The sequence below is a fragment of the Lagenorhynchus albirostris genome, chromosome 1 (assembly GCF_949774975.1).
Source record: "Lagenorhynchus albirostris chromosome 1, mLagAlb1.1, whole genome shotgun sequence".
In the NCBI taxonomy this organism is placed as follows: domain Eukaryota; kingdom Metazoa; phylum Chordata; class Mammalia; order Artiodactyla; family Delphinidae; genus Lagenorhynchus; species Lagenorhynchus albirostris.
Window position 1 is genome coordinate 93,472,314 of NC_083095.1, and position 25,918 is coordinate 93,498,231.

General features: G+C 34.7%; 1 protein-coding gene across 1 annotated transcript in view; it reads right to left on the reverse strand.

Annotated features, from left to right (window-relative positions):
• TRPM7 (transient receptor potential cation channel subfamily M member 7) overlaps positions 1-25,918 on the reverse strand; it is a 120,645-nt gene that overhangs the window by 8,583 nt on the left and 86,144 nt on the right. The window contains exons 23-38 of the mRNA XM_060149785.1: positions 25,650-25,776; positions 24,384-24,568; positions 23,242-23,374; positions 21,759-22,474; positions 19,676-19,743; positions 15,173-15,269; positions 12,788-12,858; positions 9,524-9,558; positions 7,561-7,586; positions 6,012-6,062; positions 5,860-5,925; positions 4,959-5,242; positions 4,751-4,833; positions 4,198-4,403; positions 1,528-1,579; positions 1,320-1,426 (exon numbers count right to left, since the gene is read on the reverse strand). Coding sequence (XP_060005768.1) covers positions 1,320-1,426; positions 1,528-1,579; positions 4,198-4,403; positions 4,751-4,833; positions 4,959-5,242; positions 5,860-5,925; positions 6,012-6,062; positions 7,561-7,586; positions 9,524-9,558; positions 12,788-12,858; positions 15,173-15,269; positions 19,676-19,743; positions 21,759-22,474; positions 23,242-23,374; positions 24,384-24,568; positions 25,650-25,776 — 2,307 coding nt within the window. The remainder of the gene's footprint in view (positions 1-1,319; positions 1,427-1,527; positions 1,580-4,197; positions 4,404-4,750; positions 4,834-4,958; positions 5,243-5,859; positions 5,926-6,011; positions 6,063-7,560; positions 7,587-9,523; positions 9,559-12,787; positions 12,859-15,172; positions 15,270-19,675; positions 19,744-21,758; positions 22,475-23,241; positions 23,375-24,383; positions 24,569-25,649; positions 25,777-25,918) is intronic.

Sequence of the window (25,918 nt, forward strand, 5' to 3'; positions counted from 1 at the left end):
AGTTTGTCCTCGGAATACAAGACTGGCTCAACGTTTAAAAAGTCAATCAATGTAATTCGATGTAATACTAACCAGTTGAAGAAAAACCAAATGATCATACAAATAGATGCAGAAAAGACATCTGACAAATTCAGTGAACATTTAGGATAAGCGTCTTCAAGAAATGAGGCATGGAAGATGTCTACTCTCACTACTCCTATTCAACATTGTACTTGAATTCCTTGCCATTACAAAAAGTCAAGAAAAAGAAATAAAAGGCATACAGATTGGAAAGGAAGTAATAAAACTGTCTCTATTGTCTACCCAGAAAATTCCAAGGAATTTACAAACAATAAACAAGAACCAAACAAACAAAAACCTCCTAGAAGTGAGTTTAGCAAGAACACAGAATACAAGGTCAATATACAAAAATAAATAATTTCTGTATCTATTAATAATGAACAATTTTTAAAAATTTACAGATAGTAGTATTAACATGCTTACTATGTGCCTGTCACTGTTCTAAGTACGTCACAAATACCAACTAATTTAATCCTCTAACAAACAAAAAACAACAAACCTCTATGATGTAGGTATTCTCTGAGGCCCTGGAGTCTGGCTCCCAGGTCCAAGCTCTTAACTACTACTATATTATTGGTCACAATGAGAGGGACTTTTAAAAATACAGCTCAAGGGTGAGTGCCAGGCACCTGTAATTTTGAAAAAGTTCCACAGGGGATTCTGACACACACCAAAGGGTGAGAACAACTGGTTTGTGATATAACTTATGATTCAATAATAACTTGTAATTCTTCGAATATAAGATGAAGTTACTATCGTGAGAGACTGTATCTTCAGTTCCTCTTCCAGTTTCACAGAATACTCTTTTCCCAACTCTTTTCCAGGCTAACCTGAAAGTCTATTCATCCTTCAGTTTTAGGCAAATCTGTTAGTTCCCCAGGTAGCATTCCCTGACTTCTAAGTTTGTGTTAGGTGATCTGCTTACCTGTTCTATTTTTTCTGCTTGGCATTTATGATAGTCCTATAATTCTCTGTTAATCTTGCCAGTATCCAAGACCTGGCTAAACTCCACCGAGTGCAGGGACCATGTTTGTCTTGTTCACTGTGCATTGTTAATATCTAACACAATTCCTGGCACCCAGCAGACACATAATAAATATGTATTAAGTGAATGGACTTTGTGTTTTTATAAGTAATAAATGAAAGCATAGATCCATTTATAACCAAAAATATGTATTTATGCTTCTGGCCTTATGAAGTTCTGTAGTAATTAACTTTGCTAACAATTTATATATTATACTGATTAAGAAAATGCTTACCTGGAAGTTTAAGCTTTCTACAGCAAGAATTACAGTGATGTTTTGCTCTGAAGTTTTTTATTGCATCTTCTCCTAGGTTTGCTGGGCCAAAAACCATATCACAGGATCTGTGGAATTGGTAGTTAAAAGAAAAAGTCAGTTAATGAAAATAGAAATGTAGAATTTGAAATTACAAAAATGTCTTAATGAAATTATTAAAACTTATTACCTCTTTTCTTCTGCCTTTATCACAGATGGGTCAGTCAAATTTTCACCCACACCTTTATATGTATATATTAAAAAGACAATTTTATTATATAATTGATATAAATACATAAGTATAATAAAAAGTCACAAGAGATTCTATAGCATCATCAACCATTACATGATGTTAAATTATTCAAAAGAGGATAGGTTTTTCACTCTTGATATTTCATAACCTGACTTATGACCTCAACATTGCACTAGGAACAAACACAGTTCCTTTGACATGAACAACAGTTAAATGTCAGAATAGGTAGGTAGGCATGTAATCTCCTGGTGACACCAGTTTCTGATGCAACAAGCCCAAGCTGGAAGTAAATATCTCCTTATTTACAATTTGCCCTTGTTTCACCTTAGTTAGTGAAGAATAATTAGGTACATGAAGGCATGATCTATAGGTCATTTTACAAGTCTTTTGGATTTTTTAAAATCACAGGCTAACATATAAATACATTTTCTTGCAAAAGATTTAGATTACATAAAGAGTAAGATTGTGAACATCTTCCTTCACCTCCAGCCCTCTCCAGAGGTGTTAAAAGTGTGGTTAAATCTTTTCAGTCTCATCTATTCATTCGTATAAAGAACAACTACTGATATTTGAATAATCATAAAATATTTAACCCATTAGAATGAAACCTAATAAAACGGGTAGAATTTCACAACAGGAAAAGCTAGAATTAAAACATGAGTCTAATTTCTACTCAGATTGGCAAAGATTAAGTAAATATTCAGTAATGAAGAGATGGCGAAGAAATGGGCGCTGTGATGAGTGCTCACAGTGCTGAGTATGAATTCACATAACGTTTTGGAAAAGTAACCTGGCCGCTGCTATTGAAATTGTACTCATCTCTAAAACTAAAAATAGGGTGACTGTCTCATAATAGAGGATGTAAATCATGCTATGCCTCCATACTACAGCTGTTAAAAGGAATGCCTCAGATTTATCAATAATGATCCAGAAGATGGCCATCATGTATTATTAGGTAGGAAAAAAAAAAGTGAAATACACACACACACATACATATATATAGCATGATTCCAGCTGGAGGAAAATCACAACACAAAATGATTAAAAGTAAGTTTAAAAATTTGTAATTTGTCTTCACAAAGGTAGAGGAACAGTAAAGATGGGAACATTTTGTTCTTTATATATTTCTATATTGTTTAACTTGTTTGTAGTAACTGTCTAAAATATTTCTATGAAAAAAATGGCTCCATGAACACATTAATTTTGTAGAGAACATCACTATTACTCTGCTTGTTAAAAATAACTGCCATCTTTTAATTAACAGTTTGGCCTCACTTCCTAGGCATATTTGAAGATGGACTAGCCCGTCTAATAATATACATCAGAAATTTCACTATATATATCACTTAATCATTTATGTAAAATGATGAATTTACTGAAAAAAGGATAGCTATTTTTACACAGATTTTCTTTCTTGAGTTGGTATTGAAAATCAATACCAACTGTTTGCTTTTCAACAAATTGTTTATATTTGGGAGTATCTATATAATGAAAGAAGTCATCAAGTGATAAATATTCTAAACAATTGTTTTTATGTGATTTGAAATCTGGTCTATGTTGACATTTGAAATTAAAGCTGCTCTTTAGGGGCAAAAAAAAAATGAAACTATAATGTGAAAGTGTCATCCAGGCAGAGCTGGCAATTTGCTCAATTTCATTTTTCTTTGACCCTGCTGTGAAGCTGCATAAATATTACTCTAAGCAAATCACTGCTCTCTCCTAGTCATAATTTCTTTTTTTTCTCCCTTTTACATGTATGAAGGAATCTGTCTACAAAGATGGCTATGCTCAGTTTTCCCCTCCTTGTATACATGCTGCTCTACCTTCCAAGTGCTTGAATCTATTCCCTACCTCTTGAATCTGAGCTGTCCTTATAACTTACCTTGACCGGTAAAATGTGGCAGAAGGGATGTGGGCCCATTCTGGTCCTAACCTAAGAGTTTCTGCTTTCTCTCTGGAGGAAGCCAGCTGTCATGTAAGAAGTCTAATTACCTGAAACTACCATGCTACAAAAAGTCCAAGCTACCCAGCCATGTGGAAAAATCACTTTGTGGTGAACTGAGGAATTCAGCTGTCTTGAACAGAGACCTAAGACATTTGGCTCCAGTCAAGCTGTCCAAACTAGTCTCCAGCCATTCAAACCCTCCAAGGGGACAGTACAGATGAGCCATCCCCAAATTCCTTAACCAAAGAAGTGTAAGCAAGCAAAATGGTTGTTTTAATCCACTATTAGGTAGTTTAGTTCACAGTAATAGATAACATAAACACCAGGAACAATACAGATAGTTGTTATTGTTTTAAAGAAATGGTCTTTATACTTTTAAAGAAATTAAGGCTACAGATCTATGAGTGGAATAGGGGATTTCACATGATTTTGCTTATTAAAACATCTGTATTACCTAAGTAACAATTAAGATAGCATCTCACTCTTCAGGACCCTGATAGCTATATACTATGGCTGTTATTGACTTGCTTTTTTAACAGCTTCTGCTGACCTAAGATTTTACCTATCCATAAATTAGCAGATTTCTGTATATTGCTCATAACACATGAATAGATGAGAACCTAATGCATAATTCCCTTTTAGCAATATTTTAATAAATTTACCTTGTAAATCAAGTACCAGTAACTCCCCTCTTGTATATTCATAAGTCCAATGGCTAAAGGCTAGCATGATCTCTTCCAGTGTATTTGTTGGAATAATCTCATCACCATTATTGTTGTTGTATTTTCTAAATTCTCCAGTCATACATTCTTCCACAGCGAACCACTGTCCTGCTGAATGGCAATACAGCAGGAAAACTTCAAGGAACCTTATGAAAAACAGTTATAAATATTACTAGTAGTTTTTTTATGATAAACAACCGAATGACAATTTTTATTGATTTAATCTTAACCAATACACAATCTATACCATATATAATTCTTTCAGCTCTGCAACCACCTACACTTATTCACATTTTTCAACTCAAGTTCAGTGCCCTCAGAAAGGTTCCTGCTCAATTTAGTCATTTTATCCTATATTAGTAGTTTTCTTAATAAAATTCTAATCCATCTTTAAAATGGGTAAATAATGAAATAGCCAGCATCAATAATGAAGGTCAAAAGAGAATGCTATCCACATAACACTAAAAGATCTCAAAAATTTTAAGAGATTTACCTTGGAGAATATGGTATGGATTTGGGTTTCATTTGGTTGAAGGCAAATGTGAGCTTTTGTGCTGCTCTCTGTTGTTGAATTTCCTACAGAACAGAAAAAAGAAACCCTCATTCAACACTGAAATTAAGATTACTTGATTTATCATACTTTAGAAGTGAAAACATGAAGCTCAAATAATGCTTCACTGTATGCATTCACTAGCACTTACTCTAAGACAAAGATGCAGAACTGTATCTTCTTTATAAATACTTGACCATGTATTAACCACCTCAGGAAGAAAAGATTTGATAATATAAAGATGTCCTGATTTGAGGATATCATGTTCTGACCAAGTACACTGTACTTTGACAGCTCTTCGTAAACCTCCTCCCATCTCCTCTTTACTTAAAAACTCTATTTTGGCACAGAGGCCTAGCTGTGACCACGAAGACATGCTGTTATTCAGTATGTTGGGAGAACTCTCTTCCAAGCGATACACTGTGACAGGCTCACCTGCAACATGAACAGACATATTTTAAGGTCAAAGTACGACTCTGAAAATCACAAGGTAGAAATTGGCAGGTATCTTTGGTTAAGATTAAGTGAGGAACAGAATATGAGATGGACCAAGTTGTAGTTTTATAAAAGAAGTTTCAGGGCAAGAAATACTCAGAAACCAAGGATCTAATATCTCTAAATTCACCTGTATTTGGTAATAATAAGCATTTTTGAAATCATGAACATTTTCGAGAAAAACTTTTAGAAAGCAATTAGACGTCTAAACACTTCTAAACTTTTTAACAGGAGGTTAGATCTGTTCCACAAACCCTGTGATATCAATTTATTAATGCTTTCATTGCTAAACTACGGATCAAGAGCTTTTCTGAATTAAAATACACCACTGCTTCCGATATGCCAGAAAGAGAGAAAATCAATACTTCTGATGCTTCCTTCAGTTTAAACATACCTGAATCTTGTAGTAATCAGACTGATTAAAATTTATATGAAATTAACAATTCTTAATGTGATCCTTCCTCTTTCTGTCACCACCCATGTTCTATATTACAGTTAAAACCACATGTTAATTAAGGGTTTATTTTCCCTCTTATTTCTTTACTTTTTGGATTTACCTCTTGGAGGCACAGGTGTAAATGGAATGCTCTGGGATAATCTCATCAAGTTATTTCTTTCCACAGCTGCATAAAAATGAGAGAGAAATAATGAAATCCCTAAAAGCTCAAAGAACTACTAAATTTTGTTTTTAATATTTACTATTACTAACCTGAGTAATAGTAATTTGTATCCATAACTGGTTTAAATGGAGAAGCAAGACCTAAAATGGTAAATAAACAAATGAGACCCTTTTAAAAGTACTAATGCAGCATAAATTTTTGTTCAAGCATTCTCATTTAATCATCCCAAGTTTCCTTCATGTAAGCTCTGTTCACAAAAACAGAAAAAAACAAGTAATAAATTATGTCCATCATGTGCTTTATTACCCTACTTCATTATGCCAGATTAGTGGTTAACTGTGTAGTATGACACCTGGAAGGGAAAAAGCACATGATGGTTCACACTCTCCTGTTATAAACTGCATTCTTCCCTTATTCCCTACTCAAAAAGAAAAGTGTCAGACCTTTGGGGTGTGGGGCTGTAGCCCTGTAACCATTTTAATGGGTTGACCATGAGAAGATATAAAATAACAAAAAAGCCCCTCTTCCATCTCTAAGTATATCTGAGGACTTTACTTTTTTAAATTTTTTTATTGAGGTATAGTTGATTTACAATGTTGTGTTAGTTTCTGTGAGGACTTCACTTTTTTTTTTTTTTTTTTTTGCAGTACGCAGGCCTCTCACTGTTGTGGCCTCTCCCGCTGCGGAGCACAGGCTCCAGACGCGCAGGCCCAGCAGCCATGGCTCACGGGCCCAGCCGCTCCACGGCATGTGGGATCTTCCCGGACCGGGACACAAACTCTTGTCCCCTGCCATCGGCAGGCGGACTCTCAACCACTGCACCACCAGGGAAGCTCAGGACTTCACTTTTTTATTTTTTGGCCACGCCGCGCAGTTTGCAGGATCTCAGTTCCCCAAACAGGGATTGAACCTGGGGCCATGGCAGTGAAATCCTGGAATCCTAACCACTAGGCCACCAGGGAACTCCCGAGGACTTCACTTTTTAACTGTACTGAGAAAGATGGAGAATAAATTGAACCAGGAGAATAAACTGAACCTGCTACGTGTTAAGTTTCTAGAATATAAATGAAAAAGAACCTATCGTCTTGCAGAAGAAGAAAGCTAGTTAACAGTTGTATCATTGTGTGAGAAGTATAAAATATAGTGTGTGTGTGTGTGTATGTGTGTATGTGTGTGCATGTGTATGTGTGTTCTCACACATGCACACAATACAGGACTGTAGAGGAGGGGTACCAAATGTCTCCTGGTTGAAGAAAGGTTGAAGGATATCTCAGAGGAAGAGGGCTTTGTGAGTGCAAGGTCAAGGGGGTCAAGAATACCTCCTGCTCAGGTTTCACTTAGCTGACTGAAAAAGTACCATTCACTAACACACGGAATATAAGGGAAGAAGCAACCTGGGTAGCAAGGATAAAGGGGAGTGGGGAGACTTTTGTAAAACGATCATCATTCACATGGTGAGTTCTTATATTTGTGAAACACTTATAATGAAGAGAAACAAGCTGAAGGGAGAACTTTCTACTACCTTGGCTTTTTCAAATATGAAGTCTAAAATTTCTTCCTTAGGACAATGTAGTATTTGCTAAAGTATATCATATACAATCCTCAGTTTTTCGCATTAAATCTACCACACAGACTCACCATTCAACGTTCCTTCTTCAGATGGCCTAAAGAAACAACAAAAAATATGTTACAATTTTAGTAACTTAAAATTAGTTTTGGCTACCACAAAATTTTTTATTTTATGAAGTTACTGTTATTTAATATAACATTATTAAAGGAATTCTGAGATTCAGATTCACTTTTGTTTGAATATTTGCCACTTCCCTTAAGCTTGTACCAAATTCATACACGGATATGTATAAATCCATATGCATATACTTTATCAACAACTTTTACCTCCAATTTATGCCTACATAAATATTACTAGTAGTTTGATGCCAAACTGAAGGTTCAGTACTAATACAGTAAAATATTCCATGACTCCTCTATTTGTGGAGATTCATTCCAGTACTTTAATAATGCCTTGAAATGACTTTGCAGGATTCTAAAAATACTTCAACAGAACTGATGGGCAAAGAACAGAGAGAACAGCAATTGTATATCATTTTGCAAAATTCAATTGCTAATGTTGAAAAAAATTTTTTTCCAATGTGAATATGTTTATTTATAACAACATATACTGGTACCAAGTGTAGGTTCTATTAATCCCAAAGATTCCAGTGCAAATTAGAGACAAGTGTAGTGGAAAGGAAAGGGGAATGGGAATCAAGAAAAATAGATTAGAAGCTTAGCTCTCCCATTATACAGTTATGTGGCCTTGCTCAGGACTAGAAGGACTAGATCTAGAAAGAACCACTTGAGCAGGAGACATTGGTAATCTCTTTCTAGCTCTTACATTCTATCTGATCCTAATATTTCCCGTTGGCTTTCACATTAGTAACATCAATATTTCCTATAGGAAATACTTTGACCCTAGCATCAGCCCTTTGTCTACTGCTGATAAACCACTGTTAGCACATCCAAAGAGTACTGACCAACTCCACCTTTCTGGGTACTTCTATGGGTCAGCATTCTGTAACTCAAAGTTCTCTTGTTAGCCGAATTAACATCAACTTTAAGTACTGATTCTGCATTTCCATCCTACAGTTCTACTTATAAAAGACATTATTCTCTGAAGAGGTCTGATTATAAATAGATTTTCCAAATGCCATTCAGGGCCAGGATACCTCCACAATTTGAACAACTGCATACCCACATAGCACCTGGTTTATTCTCTTCTCCATATATTCACATCTATTTCTGATACAGAGAAGGAAATAGGGAAAACACTATATAATATATGATAAATTCCCTCAAATTGGCCTCCCTTCTCAAGCAGTTCACATTGGAGAGTAACTTTACCATGCTTCTAGTATCAAATGGGTGTCAAAACAAGATTACTTTTTTAATTACTCTTTTTTAATGTCCTTTGGAATCCTAAAATACTAATTTCGAGGCTGGAAAACAGAGATTATCTTTGATTCTTCTTTATCGTTATGTTTAATCTGTACTGAAAATTTTCACTTTCTGGGGATGACTACTTGTAAGATTGCCTTTTGTTTCTACTTTTGGTTCTGGATTATCACATCAGCTTTCTCGTGGAGCTTCCTGTATGCAGGCTTTCTAATGTACACTGTGTATTACTGCTCTAATTATCAAAGTGCTTCCCAAAAGCAGAAGAAAGGCTTGTTGATTAGAACGATGGGCAGAGAAATTATTAGCTAAAGTGTCAAACTAAGTTGTTGAACAAGTTTATTCAAAAGCAAGTTGGAAACAGGACTAAATAATAAAATCATAACTGTATCATTATAATGAAAATTTTATTTGAGTTGTGGTTATAATATGACTAATGTAACTATATAAAATCATAAATTAAAATATATACATTAACTTATAATAAATGATTCCCTAATCTCTTCTATGTAAAGACAGGAGATCACAAAATAAATAATCAGCAATAATTTCAAGAAGTGTTAAAAAAGATGATGCAAAGAGCAGGAAAAAAACAACATTCAATACCTATGATACTTTTCACACTAACGATGAGAAAAGGCTTACTTACATTTCTCTATTTGATGGTCTATCTTGTAGCCAATCCTTTAGTCAGAAACAAACACAAACAGAAAGTTAAAGAAAAAAGTCTCTAGATAAAGCATAACTGTTTATCTGTTTTGTATCCTACATGTTTGATGAATGAAGGGTTGAAAAGTTAATATGAATTTGTTTTATACAACTGAATAAAATAAAAAACTGGTATAAAAGCTACCATAAGGCCATTCCACAAAGTAGAATAAACAATTTCATGAGTGTTATTTCCTACAACATAACTGTAATTGTCTGCTGACAATTTTATTTTCTTAAAATACATATTTGTTTCTATGACTCTAAAAAAAAATATGTGCCTGGTGCCAAAACACATCGAAGTATAAAGATTAAAATCATGCAAACTGTGACAAAGAAATCACTAATAACAGGCATATTTCATTGAAGTCCTTTTGTGTGTGTACGTGGTGGGCTTTATTCTGCAGTTTTATAATTATTTTTCTAGGTGTGGATTTATTTTTACCTCCCCACTTTGGGACTTATGCTTCCTGAATTTGAATCTTCATATATTTCATCAATTTGGAAAATTCTAAGTCATTTATAATCTCTTCAAATTGTCTACTCTCTCAAGGCCAATTTAGAGGTATTTTTCCATCTCTTTACGCTTAACACATTTTCCACCTAATTATAATTCTATGTTACATTGTGGTCCAATTTAGCAAAATTCTCCATTCAGCTGTGCCCAATCTGTTATTTTAACCCCCACCGAGATTTTTTTTTTTTTAATTAACTTATTTTATTTTTGGCTGCTTTGGGTCTTTGCTGCTACGTGTGGGCTTTTATCTAGTTGTGGCAAGCAGGGACTACTCTTTGTTGCGGTGCGCGGGCTTCTCATTGCGGTGGCTTCTCTTGTTGAGGAGCACGGGCTCTAGGCACGCAGGCTCAGTATTTGTGGCACACGGGCTTAGCTGCTCCACGGCATGTGAGATCTTCCTGGACCAGGGCTCGAACCCATGTCCCCTGCATTGGCAAGCAAATTCTCAACCACTGCGCCACCACGGAAACCCCTGAGATTTTTTATTTTTTCCCAAATTTTCCAGTATTTCTGAGTAATATCTTTTCTTTTTTAGAAATATTTATACTTTTTAATGGCTTTAATCAGACTTATAATCTGTAACCAATAATTCTACTATCTCAAGTTGTCAGAGATCTAATATGTTTGTATAAGCTGGCTCCCACAAATTTTGTAATTTGGCATCGTGAGGTCATCTTCAATGGAACCTTATTTGTAGCAAAACTGTGCAGCTTAGGTTCAGGATGAGTCCTTCAAGAAAGGAGGATTTGTTACTGTGAAACTCTGCGTTCACTAAACACCCTTCCCACTGAAATAATTTTTTTAATAAAATGATTTTTAATAATACAATCTATCTCCTTATAGCACACTGTAAGTTAATATGGTTAATATGTTCTTTTTTTCTTTTCTTCAGGCTTCTAAAATGTTTTAATAAGAATGGGCATCTGGGGGACTTCCCTGGTGGTCCAGAGGTTAAGAATGCGCCTTCCAATGCAGGGGATGCGGATTCGATCCCTGGTCGGGGAACTAAGATCCCACATGCCACAGGGCAACTAAGCCCAAGTGCCGCAACTACTGAGCCCGCACGCTGCAATGAAGATCCCGCGTGCCTCAACTAAGACCCAACGCAGCCAAATAAATACATAAATATTTTTTTTAAAAAAAAAAAGAAGAGAAAAAGAATGGGCATCTGGGACAACCGGCAGGCGAGTGAGCAGGGCAAACTGGGATCACTGGGCGGCTGGAACTCCTTGCTGGACCCGATCCTCCTGGTGAGCATTTCTCCGCTCAGGGTCATAGACTGCAGACTGGGCAACACTTTTCTCAAATGTTCCTGGGCAAGGTACGACTGCCAGGGAGGGGATGGATTCCTCACTCCCCATGCTGGGCCGGTTGTGGGCACTGGAATTCACTTCCAAGATTCACTGCTGGCTGGCCTCAGCTGGTGCGAGTGTCGAAAAATTTTTCCCATCATCTTCAGTAAACATTGCAACCTTTGTGCATGCGTGAAGAAAGTTTCCTCTCCCCCAACCCCCTTGCTGTCGCCACAACAAAGGAACATGCATAAATGAGATGAATAAAAATACAGTAATATTTTTTTAAAAAAAAGAATGGGCATCTGATGGACTTAGAAGATCCTCTTGTTTCCTTTCTGCATTAGATGATGGAAATGAGTGAAACAATAGCAGCAGCAGGTCAAAGGCTTCTAACAGGATAAGATAAAAAAAAAAAAAACCTGGTGTACAAATACACTGACTGGAATATCCAAGGGGTTTCCCTTTCAGTTTATCACAGAAATGAATCCACATCCCATTCGCACACTGAACCACTTATAGTGCCCAGTTCTATGCACAACCTGGGATTTCTCCCCTGCCTGCTCTGGCAGCTTCCTGGAATCTTCTCCATCACCTTTGCTTGCCCCACCTGGGGCTGATAACACCTGGTTGAATGACTTCTTTGTCTTCTGAAGAACCTCCAGGCTCTCATGGTTGCCTTGCTTGCCAGGGTGGGAGCAAGCAAGAGGGTGTGAGTACATGTGTAGCGTTCAGTCCAGGGGGATGTGGCCAAGTTAACGTTCTTGATGATCCAGGATCATAATTATGAGCACTAATTTCTATACTTGACTAGAAAGGAGCAACTGTTTTTGCTTTCTCCCAAGCTATTTGTCTTGGTTGCCAAAGTCTGCTTTTAAAGAGTGTTTGTAAAATCAAATATTACTCCAGTTGGCTGGGAATAATTTCATATCATTAGCTTCAATTCAAACAGAGATTCCTACCTTTCTTTCTTCTGCATACATTTTTCTTTAATAATTCCTGACTATTCACTACAGGAAGAAACTCTTTTCCATAACTGCTACTATGCACTGAGGTCAGTTTTCTAATGTTAAAAATTTTTTGAAAGCTAGATATAATCTCAGATAAAATATCACCATCTTTTAGCTCTTATCTAATAAATAATTTTTTTTTTTTTGCGATACGCGGGCCTCTCACTCTTGTGGCCTCTCCCGTTGCGGAGCACAGGCTCCGGATGCGCAGGCTCAGCAGCCATGGCTCACGGGCCCAGCCACTCTGCGGCATGTGGGATCTTCCCGGACCGGGGCACAAACCCGTGTCCCCTGCATCGGCAGGCGAACTCTCAACGACTGCGCCACCAAGGAAGCCCTAAATAAGTATTTTTAAATACGCATATGTTTAATTGAAATGTACAAACCGGTAGTAAAGCTGCTTTGGAATCTACTTCATGACTGTCTTCTATAGATGGCCTTCTACTGTTACTTTCCACTAAAAGAAAATTTAAAAAAATAAAAAAGTTATACGAGTAAAACAAATTTTTTTTAATACCAACTAACCAAACACAAAGTGTTTCGAGGCATAATATAACTTACCTAAGATAACTTATCCTCTCCCCAACACTGATGAATGTAAGAGTTATATGAGTCTCACGGGTCTCTTGACAGGATATCAAAATTATTCAATTTATTTTTGTGAAAAGGCAATATGAAATAAAAGAGTATGGAAAAAAAAGTGTCTTGCTCTTCCTCTGTTCCCAAATTTCTTGTGTATCCTTCCAAAGATATTTTGTGTTTCTATATATACCCCTGAATCTTCTTTTTTAACATAAATGCTAGTATAATATATATATCCTCAGGTTTTTTGTTGTTGGTTTTTTAAATTTAAGCTTGGAGATCTTTCAGTATCAGTACACAGAGGATTTCTCTATTCTACTTTGATATTATGCTGAACTTCATACAATGGATATACAATAATTTATTTAACCAAACTCCTATTGATGGACATTTGGCCTGATTTCAATCTCTTGCTGTAACAATGTTGCAATTAATAATCTTAAATTTCATTTTACAGTAATGGAAAAAAAATAGTTCATCTTTCCCCCCCATTTAAGATGCCACTTTTGTCACATTTTGCTTGTTTATGCTAAACAAACTTTAGAATTAAGCCTATTCTCCAAAAAAAGTGAGGATGTTAAATTTTAAATTAATTTAGAATTTACAACCTCATGATACAATAAAGGAAAACCTCAGAAAGAACAGTGAAGAGAAATCTTAGAACGAAAGAATGAACGGTGAAAGGAAATCTTAGAACATTCCAGGTATAGAGGGCAAAAGAGCAGATTGAGATATATTAGGGGACTCTGGGCAAAAGTTTTTCAAGATGATGAAACTGAATATTTTGAAAAAATTTATTCAAAGAGCAGAGAATCCAGTGTTGATCTAACCAAAATCATGACATAACTACACTGGTGGGACAGGGTAAAGACATCTGTGCATGCATGTGGGCTAGGGAATAGAGAGGGGTGGGGACGGCGGTAGGGAAGAGCTCAATCCTTGTCTTCTTTAAGTGGGAGGTCAATAGATACTGCCTAAAACTGAAATACGAGGATATAAAATTACAGGCATCCTAACTTTAGAAATAATATCCATGTTATCCAAAAATAGTGAGTTTTATTTCTTCCCTCCTAACCCTTCTACCATTTATTTTTCTTCCTTTTCTTCTTTGGCTAAAATGTTAAATAGAATCCTTGTCTTGTTCTCCTTCTGGGGTGTTCAATATTTCACTATGAAGTATGATATCCGTGGCAAGTTTTTGTTAGATACCCTTTATTCAGATTAAGGACATTCCATTCTATACTTACTTTGCTAGGAGTTTTAATCATGAATGGATGTTGAATTTCATCAAATTCAGCCTTTTCTGCAGCTATTAAGATAACCATATGATTTTCTTCTTTAATTTGTTACTATCATGCCTTATATTTTTGAATGTTAAACTAATTTGCACTCCTGGAATAAACCCAACTTGAAGAGAATAAAAGGAGAAATGATGGTGAGGGGAATAAGGAAGTACTGCTTTTCTTAAGGAACCTTATAAAGATTAAATGTACATAACTGAAAAGTTAGATAACAATAAATTTATACGCATATAACTATGATCCCAAAAAAGCATGATATGGAAACATCTCCAGATCATTCAACTTTTTAAATGAAAAATTAAAGGTGCAGGACAACATGTATGGTATGCTACCTTTTGTGTAAAAGATGAACAAGTAAAAAAGACTACTGTCATATATGACTACATAAGCATGAAACTAGAGAAAAAACAAAAATAACAGTGGTTACACATGGGGTTGGTGTGAGACTGAGACTGATTTTCAAAGTGCTTATGTGTGTGTGTGTGTGTGTGTGTGTGTGTGTATTTTAATTTTGAACCAAATAAATGTATTAATTATTTTTAAAGGTTAAAGCAGAAAAATAAGTTGATTAAATGACTATACAGATTAAAATACAACCGATTCATTTGTAAAAAAGTCAGCATATTTGTAAAAAGTGAGTCTTTGCCTTTCATCTTTTAAGTCTAAACAATCTGTTGAAAAATATTAGAATGTTCAGATTATGTATTATTCAAGGTTAAGAACAACAATGATGGACCAGAATCTTCATTTTCTTACTTCTGCAACATTCACTGCTCAAGCGTGTGACATACATAAAATACATTTAAAGTTTAATGATGTCCATAAAATACCTGTAAAGCTTAAATGAGTATATTTGTTAGCATAATTCATGAAGTCAAAAATACTCACCTTGCTCTGAATGAAGAGGAACAGAAGTTTTGTGACACTCAGTAAATCCAGCATGAGAACTCACATGTTTCAGAGTGTTTTCAGAAGGAATATCATTCTGCATATTATACATATACACAATTTTAAAACAACTGAACTAAATTTCAAATCATTGCTCTAAGTAGTATAAGAGCCTCTGGATCTATTTAGCTCAATATGCTTTAATCTACCTGGACTCCAAGGGGTATATTACAAATTACAGTTATTTTCTTCAATGTCAATTTCAAAAACTGCCATCAAAACACCTTACTTGCTTATTGTTCATAAATCCATCTGAATGAGTTCTTTTTCATAGCAATACAAGTTCATTTAAAAAATTGGAGGAAAATAGGAAACTGTAGGGAAAATAATAAAACATTTATCAATTCACCTTAAAAAGAAAAAAACTATTTTACACTAAAATTGAAACAGCAATACTTTCTTCTTTGGAGAGTAAAAAAGTGGAGGGGAAATTTATTTTGGGGAGTTTTGGTAGCTTTCTTATTGCTTTGTATAAGCTATTTGTATAACAAAGATCTATCTGGTCATTATTTGTCAAATTTCAATTTTTTTCATATTTGTTTTATCTATGCTTTTATATTTTTAGGTACTCATCTCTTTTCATCCTTCCCTTAATATTTGTTCTAAAAGCCCTCCTGGCTTTACTGACTTAATATTTCTATTTTCTTAAGTTTGTTTATACTTTGAATTTTTATATTTAAATCCAGAATTCATCTGAGCTTATGAAGCGATATGAAACAGACGTTTCCTAATTTCTACCCAGTTGTCCAATCTGTGTGTTTACTGACAAAGCATTCCTTTTCTCATCAATTTCTAATCCAACTCTTATTAAATTTGTATTTGTAGAAGGGTTATTTTGGAGTCACCAAAATGTTTCACTAAATATTCATGTTTCAATTATACCACTTGTATAGATATTTTAGAATCTAACAACTGATTCTCCCCCATTTTCTTCTTTTTACCTATTCGTTTTTCCAGATGAACTAACGAAATTCATTAAACTAATGCAGAAGATCTGATACCTTCACCCTGTTTTTTTTTTCCAGCTATACACAGGTCATACTACTATGTAACTTTAAAATATTTCCAAACCTCTACCACCGCTCAGAAACAATGAGTTTTAAAATGTTACTACCACAATAAGCTATTACTTTCATTAAATAAATTTAACTTAAACGTCTCAAGAAAATTAAGTTTTTCTACCTTTGATGTTTCACATTCTTCACATTACAGCTGATTTATTGATATATAGCCAAGCAAAAAGTGCTAACCTTTTTCCTATTGTCACAAAGCAACTCTGATTTCCTTTCTGATTTTAGTTGTTCCTTTTGGAACCAGTTCTAGCTATTTCTTGATTGTTTTACTTAAGTATTTTCCTTGATATATACTCTTTGATACAATGACACATCAATTTCATAGAACCGTCTTTGATAGAAATTCTAGTGTGGGACTGATGAGTGGGCTTCAAGGTATTTGTAAAACTCTATACTTTAAAAGAAAAAAGTTTGTATATGTGCATTTGCCTGGGAAGGTGGTCTGTAGTTTTCATTAAATTTTCAAAGGGATGTATAACCCACAAATGTTCAAGAACTCAAAACCTCTAACCGTCATGAGCTAGAGCTCATTATTCTATTATTACAGTTCTTTTCCTCTAAGTAAAGTACTCACAGTTGTTAAATTTAAAACATAGCCACCACTTTTCTTCCCACTCACAGAAACTTGTTATTTCTTCTTGTTTTTACCAGGAAGTTATTTGCTCACTTAAAAATTTTCAGCATACTCCTGTTTTAAGTTCATTTAATAGGTCCATTGTTAAAAGGTGCAATCTGTGGGAAAACCCTAACATCTACCATTTACCATTAGGAAATGTCCATTCATTATAAATGATTTCCCACCATATATCAAGTGCTTCACAACAGCAAAATGCCCTCAGAGTGTCATCAAATTCCTTCAACTACTGTTGTGACACCTTGTTAAAGATACCTTAAAAGTTCAATGAAATATAAATTAGAGAATTAACAGCCTAAGTCAGGGTAACTATAACTACTATAACTAAGGATTGAGAAAAGTAGAGGCACTAAAAAAGTATTTAGGAAGCAAAACCAGGTAGACTTGGCTGTTGACTGGAAGGGTAGGATGCTGATGCTATTAACAGAGGTAGGAAATACAGGAGGAAAAGAAATATGTCTGCTGAGAAGGGAGATGACGGTGAATTTGAGGTTTTGACATGATGAGTTTAACAACTCTCAGAGTTCCAGCTAGTTAGCAGTTTTAACCTTTTACTGTGGTGTCATGTCAATTCTCTAAGTCATAATCACTCCAAAGATTTACTTTCTCCATAACCATTCCTAGCCCTCAGAATTTTCCTGGCTAAAATTGAAGTGTACAGGTTTAGAGTCAAACTTGGGGTCAAATGCCACTTAGGCACTAATGCCCCTATTACTAAGTTTTATTACTAACTGCTAAAAGGTATCAATAAATATCTCTAAAATTCTAGGATACCAAGTACTCAACTATAATATTTAAACATTTAAAAAATTACTTTCACTAATAAAAAGTGAACAAATATACTACCCAAATTATCATGTACATCTCTCTTGAACAACTAATTATACTATAAGGAAGGACTAAAATAAGAGGCATTGGGCTCTCTTACACTGACATAAATGGACTCCACAATTGAGCAATATAACATACTGGGTCCATATTTTTAATTAAAGGGTATCTGCATATAGGAGAAAGAGAGTGTGATAGAAATTTTATTAAACTTAAATAATTCCAAATTACAAAAAAACTCTATTAAAAGTTACGAAGGTCCATAAAAAACTTCATTTACTATAAAATCCACTTCAGTTAAAACCTGTTCAAGAAAAACCCCATATGGAATGTAGATATATCACGTCTACATTTTAAGAATTATAAAACCAACTCTGGTAGAGCTTTGTCAGTTCTTCTTTCTACTTATTACTTTTTCTCATTCATTTATTCTTCCCTTGTTTTTCATCATCATGTGTCAGCTAATGCTACCTAAATGCATTCAACCTATTTATTTAGTTCTCTTCTTCTCTGTAAGGCATCATATATAATGAAAAATTCAGATCGTTAGAAGTATGTCACAGAATTAAAATGGTTAGAATACATCATGCAAATTAGTCTTATGGTAAGTTTATCTTACCTACTTCCTCCATCTAAATGTATATGTATATTTTAAGTTAACTTTTTGACTCCCGCAAGTACTAAAGAGACTTTACCTGATATTTACGCATCTTTGAATACTCCATAATCGTTATTTCTTACATCATTCTGATGGTCTTATTTGAGTTAAGAAATACAAACTTAAAGGCAAATATGGAAAGAAAGGGACCTCATGGAATCACTACATCTCAATTTCCATATAGTCACCAATTAAATCCAAAGTTAACAAAATCTAGTTAATAGACATTAAATTATTCACTTTCGTACAATAATTCAATCAAAATATATGCTATTAAAAATACAAATGTTGGGGAATTCCTGGCGGTCCAGTGGTTAGGACTCTGTGCTTTTACTACCAAGGGCGCAGGTTCAATCCCTGGTCAGGGAACTAAGATCTTGCAAGCTGAGTGGCACGGCACCCCCCCCCCTCAAAAAAAGTCGGCATTTATATTATAAAAAATGCACTTGAGTCTACCTTTTAGATGTAGGGTAATAAGTAACATGTCCTGACAGCAATTTCACAATTAACTATAGATCATATGAGAAATAATCATTTATAAAAGCTTATATTATATCATCATTTCCTTGACTCTAGTTTTAGGAAAAACTTTATTTCCGTTATATTTATCACTTGATCATTTCTACAACTTAAGTTCTTAAGGGATGGAGAAGCTTAGCACTTTTCCAGGTCTTCCTAATTATCTCGATGTAGCTGTTATTACCCTTAAAGCTCAAATTAGTTATTGGTAATTTATGAAAGCAACAGTTAAAAAATAAAAATTTTCAGCCAGGAAACACACCTTTTTGCTAGTTGTTCTGTATACTTTAAAACTCATTTAACCAACATTTACTGAACAGCTTACACTTGCACGCAATACTGTAGTTACTGGCATATTCAGCTTTTTATTGCTAGACCACAGGGTCCTTGAGAAGCAAGGTTATATTCTAATGAATTTTGGGGCCTGGGAAAGAGTTGAGTTCAATGAGTAGTCTGTGGAAACCATACAGGGAGAAGCATTTTTTAAGAGAAATATTAAATAGGTGATTTTTAACTTCAGTTAAAAAATGCAAGCTATTTGTACATTTTTTCATATTCTTCAACTGTTTCTTCTTTTTTTCAAATTATGTATAAGCTTCAAATATTTGGAACTCTCATGTTGATGATGGTTTCTGCTAACACTGTATTTTTCCTGAAAAATATGTTTAATTCTATTTTGAACTAAACTCCAAAATAGCAAAATAATCGCACTGCTATAAGGATTTACTTACGGATAATATTTCTTTTATCTTGTTTGACGTTTCTTTAAACCTCTGTAAATCCATGCTATCTCTGTGTCCTTAAAAAAGAAAAAAGAAAAGATTACAACAAAAAATACTTGTTTTTTTTTAGTTCTATCAAAATAATGTCATTGCCTAGTCTATTCAAACAAGTGACGTATGTTGTCTTGTGAGTAGTTTTGATGGCTCTGAAGTTTCCTGTAGCTTTCCTGATAAATACTGAAAATAGGTATCAAAAAGCTGGAGAAGATGAGTAGTTCAAGTTTACAGTAACAGGATCTTAAAAGAATCCAACATGTGATATGAAGTAAACTGCTTGAAATTTAGAAGAGGGGGAGCAGTCATTTTTACTCTCAATAAAAAAAGCATTATATATAATTATTGTACATATATACATATTACATATAAATATAGACATCAAACATATGGATATCTATATCTACATATCCATACCAGTGGCAATATATTAACAAACAGACTAAAATATGTTTTTAAAAAATAAATTGGGATAGATTTTATGTAGGAAAAGTTGTCTCTATAAACCCACAGTGAACTCACATAGCCTAGCAGTAGAGATCAGCAGGCTCAGTACCTAGATAATCCATGGGGTTGGCCCTAATGTGGAGAATTTTACATGGACATAACATTCTGTGAACCATCTCTATACATGTTCTGTGACTAGGTAAATTCCTAGGCTGGGAAGGCTCATATAAGTGTTAAAGACAAGGTTGGGAAGCCACCTGAAGGAAAAATTCTAACTTGAAGAGACAGAGGGCCTTCTTCAAACCTTGGAACATTCTGGTTATGTCCACGAACAACCCAAGTTGTTTTCTAAGAATTCTTTGTTAAATACTTTTATCTTTAATAATCTAAGAGGAAGGCTGTTAGAACACTATATTCTACAAATATCTGGGGCTTAGCTAGCTCTACAAAGCATTCCCTCTTCATCTTTTCCTTCCACGTGGCATAATGTCAACATTTAAATAACAAAACATCATCATTAAAAACAAAACAAATAAAACCTTAAACATACAAACCACAATATTAGTTCTTTCTTTCTGCCTTCATTGCCAAGCTTTTGAGTCGCCCCCCCATCACTCTCCACATTCACTCCCATTTGTACTTTATTTCACTATAATCAGGCTTCTTCCTCTATCACTTCCTTCACTGAAACAGTTTTCACCAAGGTTATTAACATGTTATCATTGCCAAAATAAATATATTTTCAGTCCTTATTTTACTTGAGGTGAGGTATAAGAATGAATCATTCCTTTCTGAAATGATCTCTGGGTATATACTCTCTGGGTATATAAATGGGTTGACCATAAATACTCATTTTCCAAGTAGAGTCTTGGCTTTCCCTATTATCCTAATGTAAATATCAGTAACATACCCTTTCACTCTCAAAAGCGTACTGGCTTGGATGAAAAACTATATGGTCAGCCTATTTATAAAACACTGTTCTTTTCCAGTTACTTCTAGCCTCCCCTATACCTTTGTCTTGCAACACTTACACATCACTCAAATTCTTTCAACAAAAGTTGATCAAATTCAAGAGACTATGCGTAAATTCAAAAGACAGAGTCCAGGGCTTCCCTGGTGGCACAATGGTTGAGAGTCCGCCTGCCGATGCAGGGGACACGGGTTCGTGCCCCGGTCCGGGAAGATCCCACATGCCGCAAAGTAGCTGGGCCCGTGAGCCATGGCCGCTGAGCCTGCGCATCCGGAGCCTGTGCTCCGCAACGGGAGAGGCCACAACAGTGAGAGGCCCGCATATTGGAGGGAAAAAAAAAAAAAAAAAAAAAGGCCAAATAAGTTTTCCATACAATTGTTATTATAGTAAGTTGCACCAAAGAGGTATGTGCTAATATAACTAGTATAGCCCAATTCAACCTACTTCCCCAACTTCTGACTCCTTAAAAAATTTTTAGAACTATACTCTATGAAAAGGTAATCCACTTGTCACACAAGTACATGATTTTATTAATTAGCAATTTATTTTTATTTCTAAGGTGATAATTATAATTAAAAAATAAATAATATTGATATACAAATATCAGTTTGCCAAACTTACCTACGAATGCTCCAAATTCTACATTATCTCCTTCTGCAGCTTTAGAACAAACAGTTTCTTGATCTTTGGTTATAGTTTCCAAGTGGCTTTTGCAACTTGGCTGGGATGGTGTACTAACAAAAAATTTGGTTGGTGGGGATGATAGATGTGGTATGCTATTAGACGAACTGCCTGATTTTTGATTTTTACTAAACATTTTTAAGGTTTCTACTCCATGTTGTCTCTGTCGCAGTTCTGGAGGAGAGACAGCACTTGGGAATAAGGCACCACAAGAGGAACCAGCCTCTGGAAAATTGAATTCTTTTCTCTGGGGTATTACAGGTAAATCCTGACCTGATATGTTAAATTGGGAATCTTTTTCATCTTTCATAAAAATATTACAAAGAAAAGGATTATTACTTTCAAGACCACCTTGAGGAAGAGAGGAGCTAAGTGTATTTACAACACTGTGCTTTTTCCATACAGAAGGTCTTACAGGACCATCATCAATAAGGTTTTGAGCCAAATGTTTGGAAATGCTCAATTCTCGTGTGATTTCATTGTGAACTTTGCTAGCTTCTGAAGCTTTCTGGGCAGTGAGTGTTTTTAATGTATCTACAGTCAGGGCCGAAAGATCTTGCAAATGGCCAATTTGAGAATCTAATGATTGTAATGATCTTTTGATATAGTTGACGCGATCTCCAACTTCTTTAATCTGAATGGACATCTGCTCCACTCTGTAAGGGAAACACAGGAGTTTTACAAATGTTAAAAATTAATGGTTTCGAAATATCCGCCTGCCAATGCAGGGAACATGGGTTCGATCCCTGGTCAGGTAACTAAGATCCCACGTGCTGTGGGGCAACTAAGCCCGCGTGCTGCAACTACTGAGCCCACAAGCTCTGGAGCCCACACACCATGACTAGAGAGCCCACGCACCATAACGACTGAGCCCACACACTCTTGAGTCCGCACGCCTCAACTAAGACCCAACGTGGCCAAAAATAAATAAATAAATAAATATTAAAAAAAAAAGGATCAAGTGCTAATCCTATTATAATAAAAATATAAGATTTTAAAACACACTTTTGTACCATAGGCTATTTATTCCCCCATCAGAGTAACACAAAACTGTGTATTCAGCTACATACACATAAACTACTATTACCATTATTGTACCTACACAAATACCATATACTTTTAGAATGTAGCAAAACTAATGGAAAGAAACATGTTTTAAAATAATTAAGACAGTTTAACTTTTCTCCACCAACTCTTTTCTGCCCTCTGTAACAAGGGTCAAAAAACAGTTAAGAGACTGACTGACTGACTTACATGAAGTCTTAGAAGTAAAGAACTGAACTGTCTCACAATATATTATGTAAAACCATTACTAAACTTACTTGTTTGACAAGCATAAATTGAACAATGACCATGTGTAAGAGACATAACTAAGAGAACCCACTCTGACATAAAATCAGTTATAATTAAAGAGTTTCTGAACCTTTCAAAAGTGACACGAATTCTCTCTTCACTCCCAGAATGGAATTTGTCATCTTTTTCATTAAAATACATCTCAACACACTGCTCTTCAAAATCATGAAGTTTCTTTTGATCTTCTTCTGTTAAAAAAAGTTCTAAGGAGGGAAAAGAAAAAAAAAACAACAGAGACATCAAGATAAACTTTAGCTCATGAGTTTTATGTTATTTAGAGTTCATAAGGCTATGTAAATCATCAGCATTTTTTTTTCTTTTTACTGGTGTGTTTCTAAAGCCCTAAACAAGTATTTCTACTTCTTTCTTCACTCACAGTGTGAAGTTGGAAGAATAGTTTCCAGTATTTCCTCCTTTTCGAATCTCCTTTTCCTATAAAATACCCTACCCCATCTATCTCTCACACCTCTCCTTCGCATACCCAGGTACAAGAATATAAGAACTGATTTGATAGAATAAAAAGCCACTGTAAAATTTTAGGCAGAGTTTATTATGTCTCACGTAGTATACAGAATGTACTAAAAGTGTTATTGTTTACACAGCAGTCAAAATGGTTTGTAGAACGGCAAGTGTTATGGTTTACACTAGCATTTTAACAAAACCGAATTGAGATGCCATACCAAAAAGGAAGTTTAATACTAAATTTACTTTTATAGATAAACATATTGCACTTTAAATTCTTTTATGTTTAGGCAAATTCAACAAAAGCCTTTACAATAACATTAACCAGTTAAGTCTTCTGAATAAAATTAATACTTAGCTTTCAGGGACTTCCCTGGTGGCACAATGGTTAAGAATCTGTCTGCCAACGCAGGGGACACAGGTTCGAGCCCTGGTCTGGGAAGATCCCACATGCCGCGGAGCAACTACGCCCGTGTGCCACAACTACTGGGCCTGCACTCTAGAGGCCGCATGCCGAGAGCCTGTGCTCCACAACAAGAGAAGCCACCACAATGAGAAGCCCGCGCACCGCAACGAAGAGTAGCCCCACTTCACCGCAACTAGAGAAAGCCTGCGTGCAGCAACGAAGACCCAACGCAGCCAAAGATAAATAAATAAATAAATAAATGTATTTTAAAAAAATACTTAGCTTTCAGTGTGATACTGATAAGTGATAAAATAAAAACATTTGCCTTAATATATTTTACTTACTTGGTCCATCCGAAGTCTTGTCTTTTTTTCTTCTTTTACATATGCAGCAAAACAGAGAAACTATATGGCTGAGAATGATAAGTGGTGGAGGCAGAACTGGTTTCTCATGATAAGCCATAATAAAATGATAACGTTGGTACTTCCATACAATATTGGAAATTGCCTTCACTTGTAAATACACATTGCTTGAATAACAAAGAATAAAAATAAACAAACTTAGCTAATCACATTTTAAAATTTTAAATACTAAAATTTTATTGTAATTCTACTCTAAACAAGGATTCAAAGGAGTACTCCACCATAAACAAGACTAAAAGGTAAATGCAAAACCGGAAAAAAACACATGCAACAGTATAAGGCAAAGTTTGATACTGCTGAGGGTCTTAATTATAAACTCCCAGAAAAATAGGCAGAAAATATGATTTTAAGCTTTTTAAATTACATATATATAAATGACAAAAACAGAAGAAAATATTCAATCTGAGTAGTAACAAAATAAGTGCAAATAAAAACAAGACTCTTATGTACTGTCAAATTAGCAACCATTAAAAAGATAATACCTACTGTTAGCAGAGATTTGGAGACACAAGGCCTATTTTGACTTAAATAGAAGAAGTCTGAAATATACATATATTGAATAGTTCTGCTTTTAGGAAAACACTCTAAGGAAATACATAAGGATTAATAAAAAATTTAACCACAATGTGGTTTTGGGGAACAAAAAATTATAAACAATCGAATGGAGCAATATAACATATTGGCTTAAAAATTACAGTCTATATCATGGAATACGAGGTAGTCATTAAAAAACTGGAGAGGGATATTTATTAATGTAGGATAATATTCATGTTTTGCTTAGTTAAAAACAGTATACAAAATATAAGAAAATTATTTTTAAAAAGAAAAAGTGGTTCATATATATAAAAAGGATGTATACCAAAATACTAAGAATGGGATTACTGAAGAATTTTCTATTTGCCTTTCTGTTTTGTATACTGCATGTGTATTCCCTGGCCACCTTGTAATAAATACAAAATAAAGATTAAATTTATAAAAGAACTGTATGTTGAAAGATAGAGTCTCAAATTTAGAATTAATTTGATTTTGAAAATGCATGCTTTCTTATTTGTAATTTTCAAAAATAATTTTTAGTAGTTTAAGCCTCAATAAAATCTTTATATACTTTAAATTTTGTATAGTTCCTTCAAAAAGAGAACTATATATTAAATGATCTCATTACAATAAGCAACCAAATAAAATTCTTACTTGAAAAATGCAATAAGAAGATTGACCATAATGATATACTGTACAAAGAGGTAGACTGCTTGAAGAAATGGAGTCAACCATGTCCCAGGACCACAGATTTCAGTGATAGTGGAATCCTTTGCACAAACTTGAGAAAGAAAAAAAAAAAAATTAAAACAGTAATTTACCAGTTACTGCTTCTAGTCAATATTTGTATACGTTTGTTTGAAGGAAGTTTTGATTATGTACATATCTGTTTCACAGATTCTAGCAAAAGCTTCTGGGCAGGC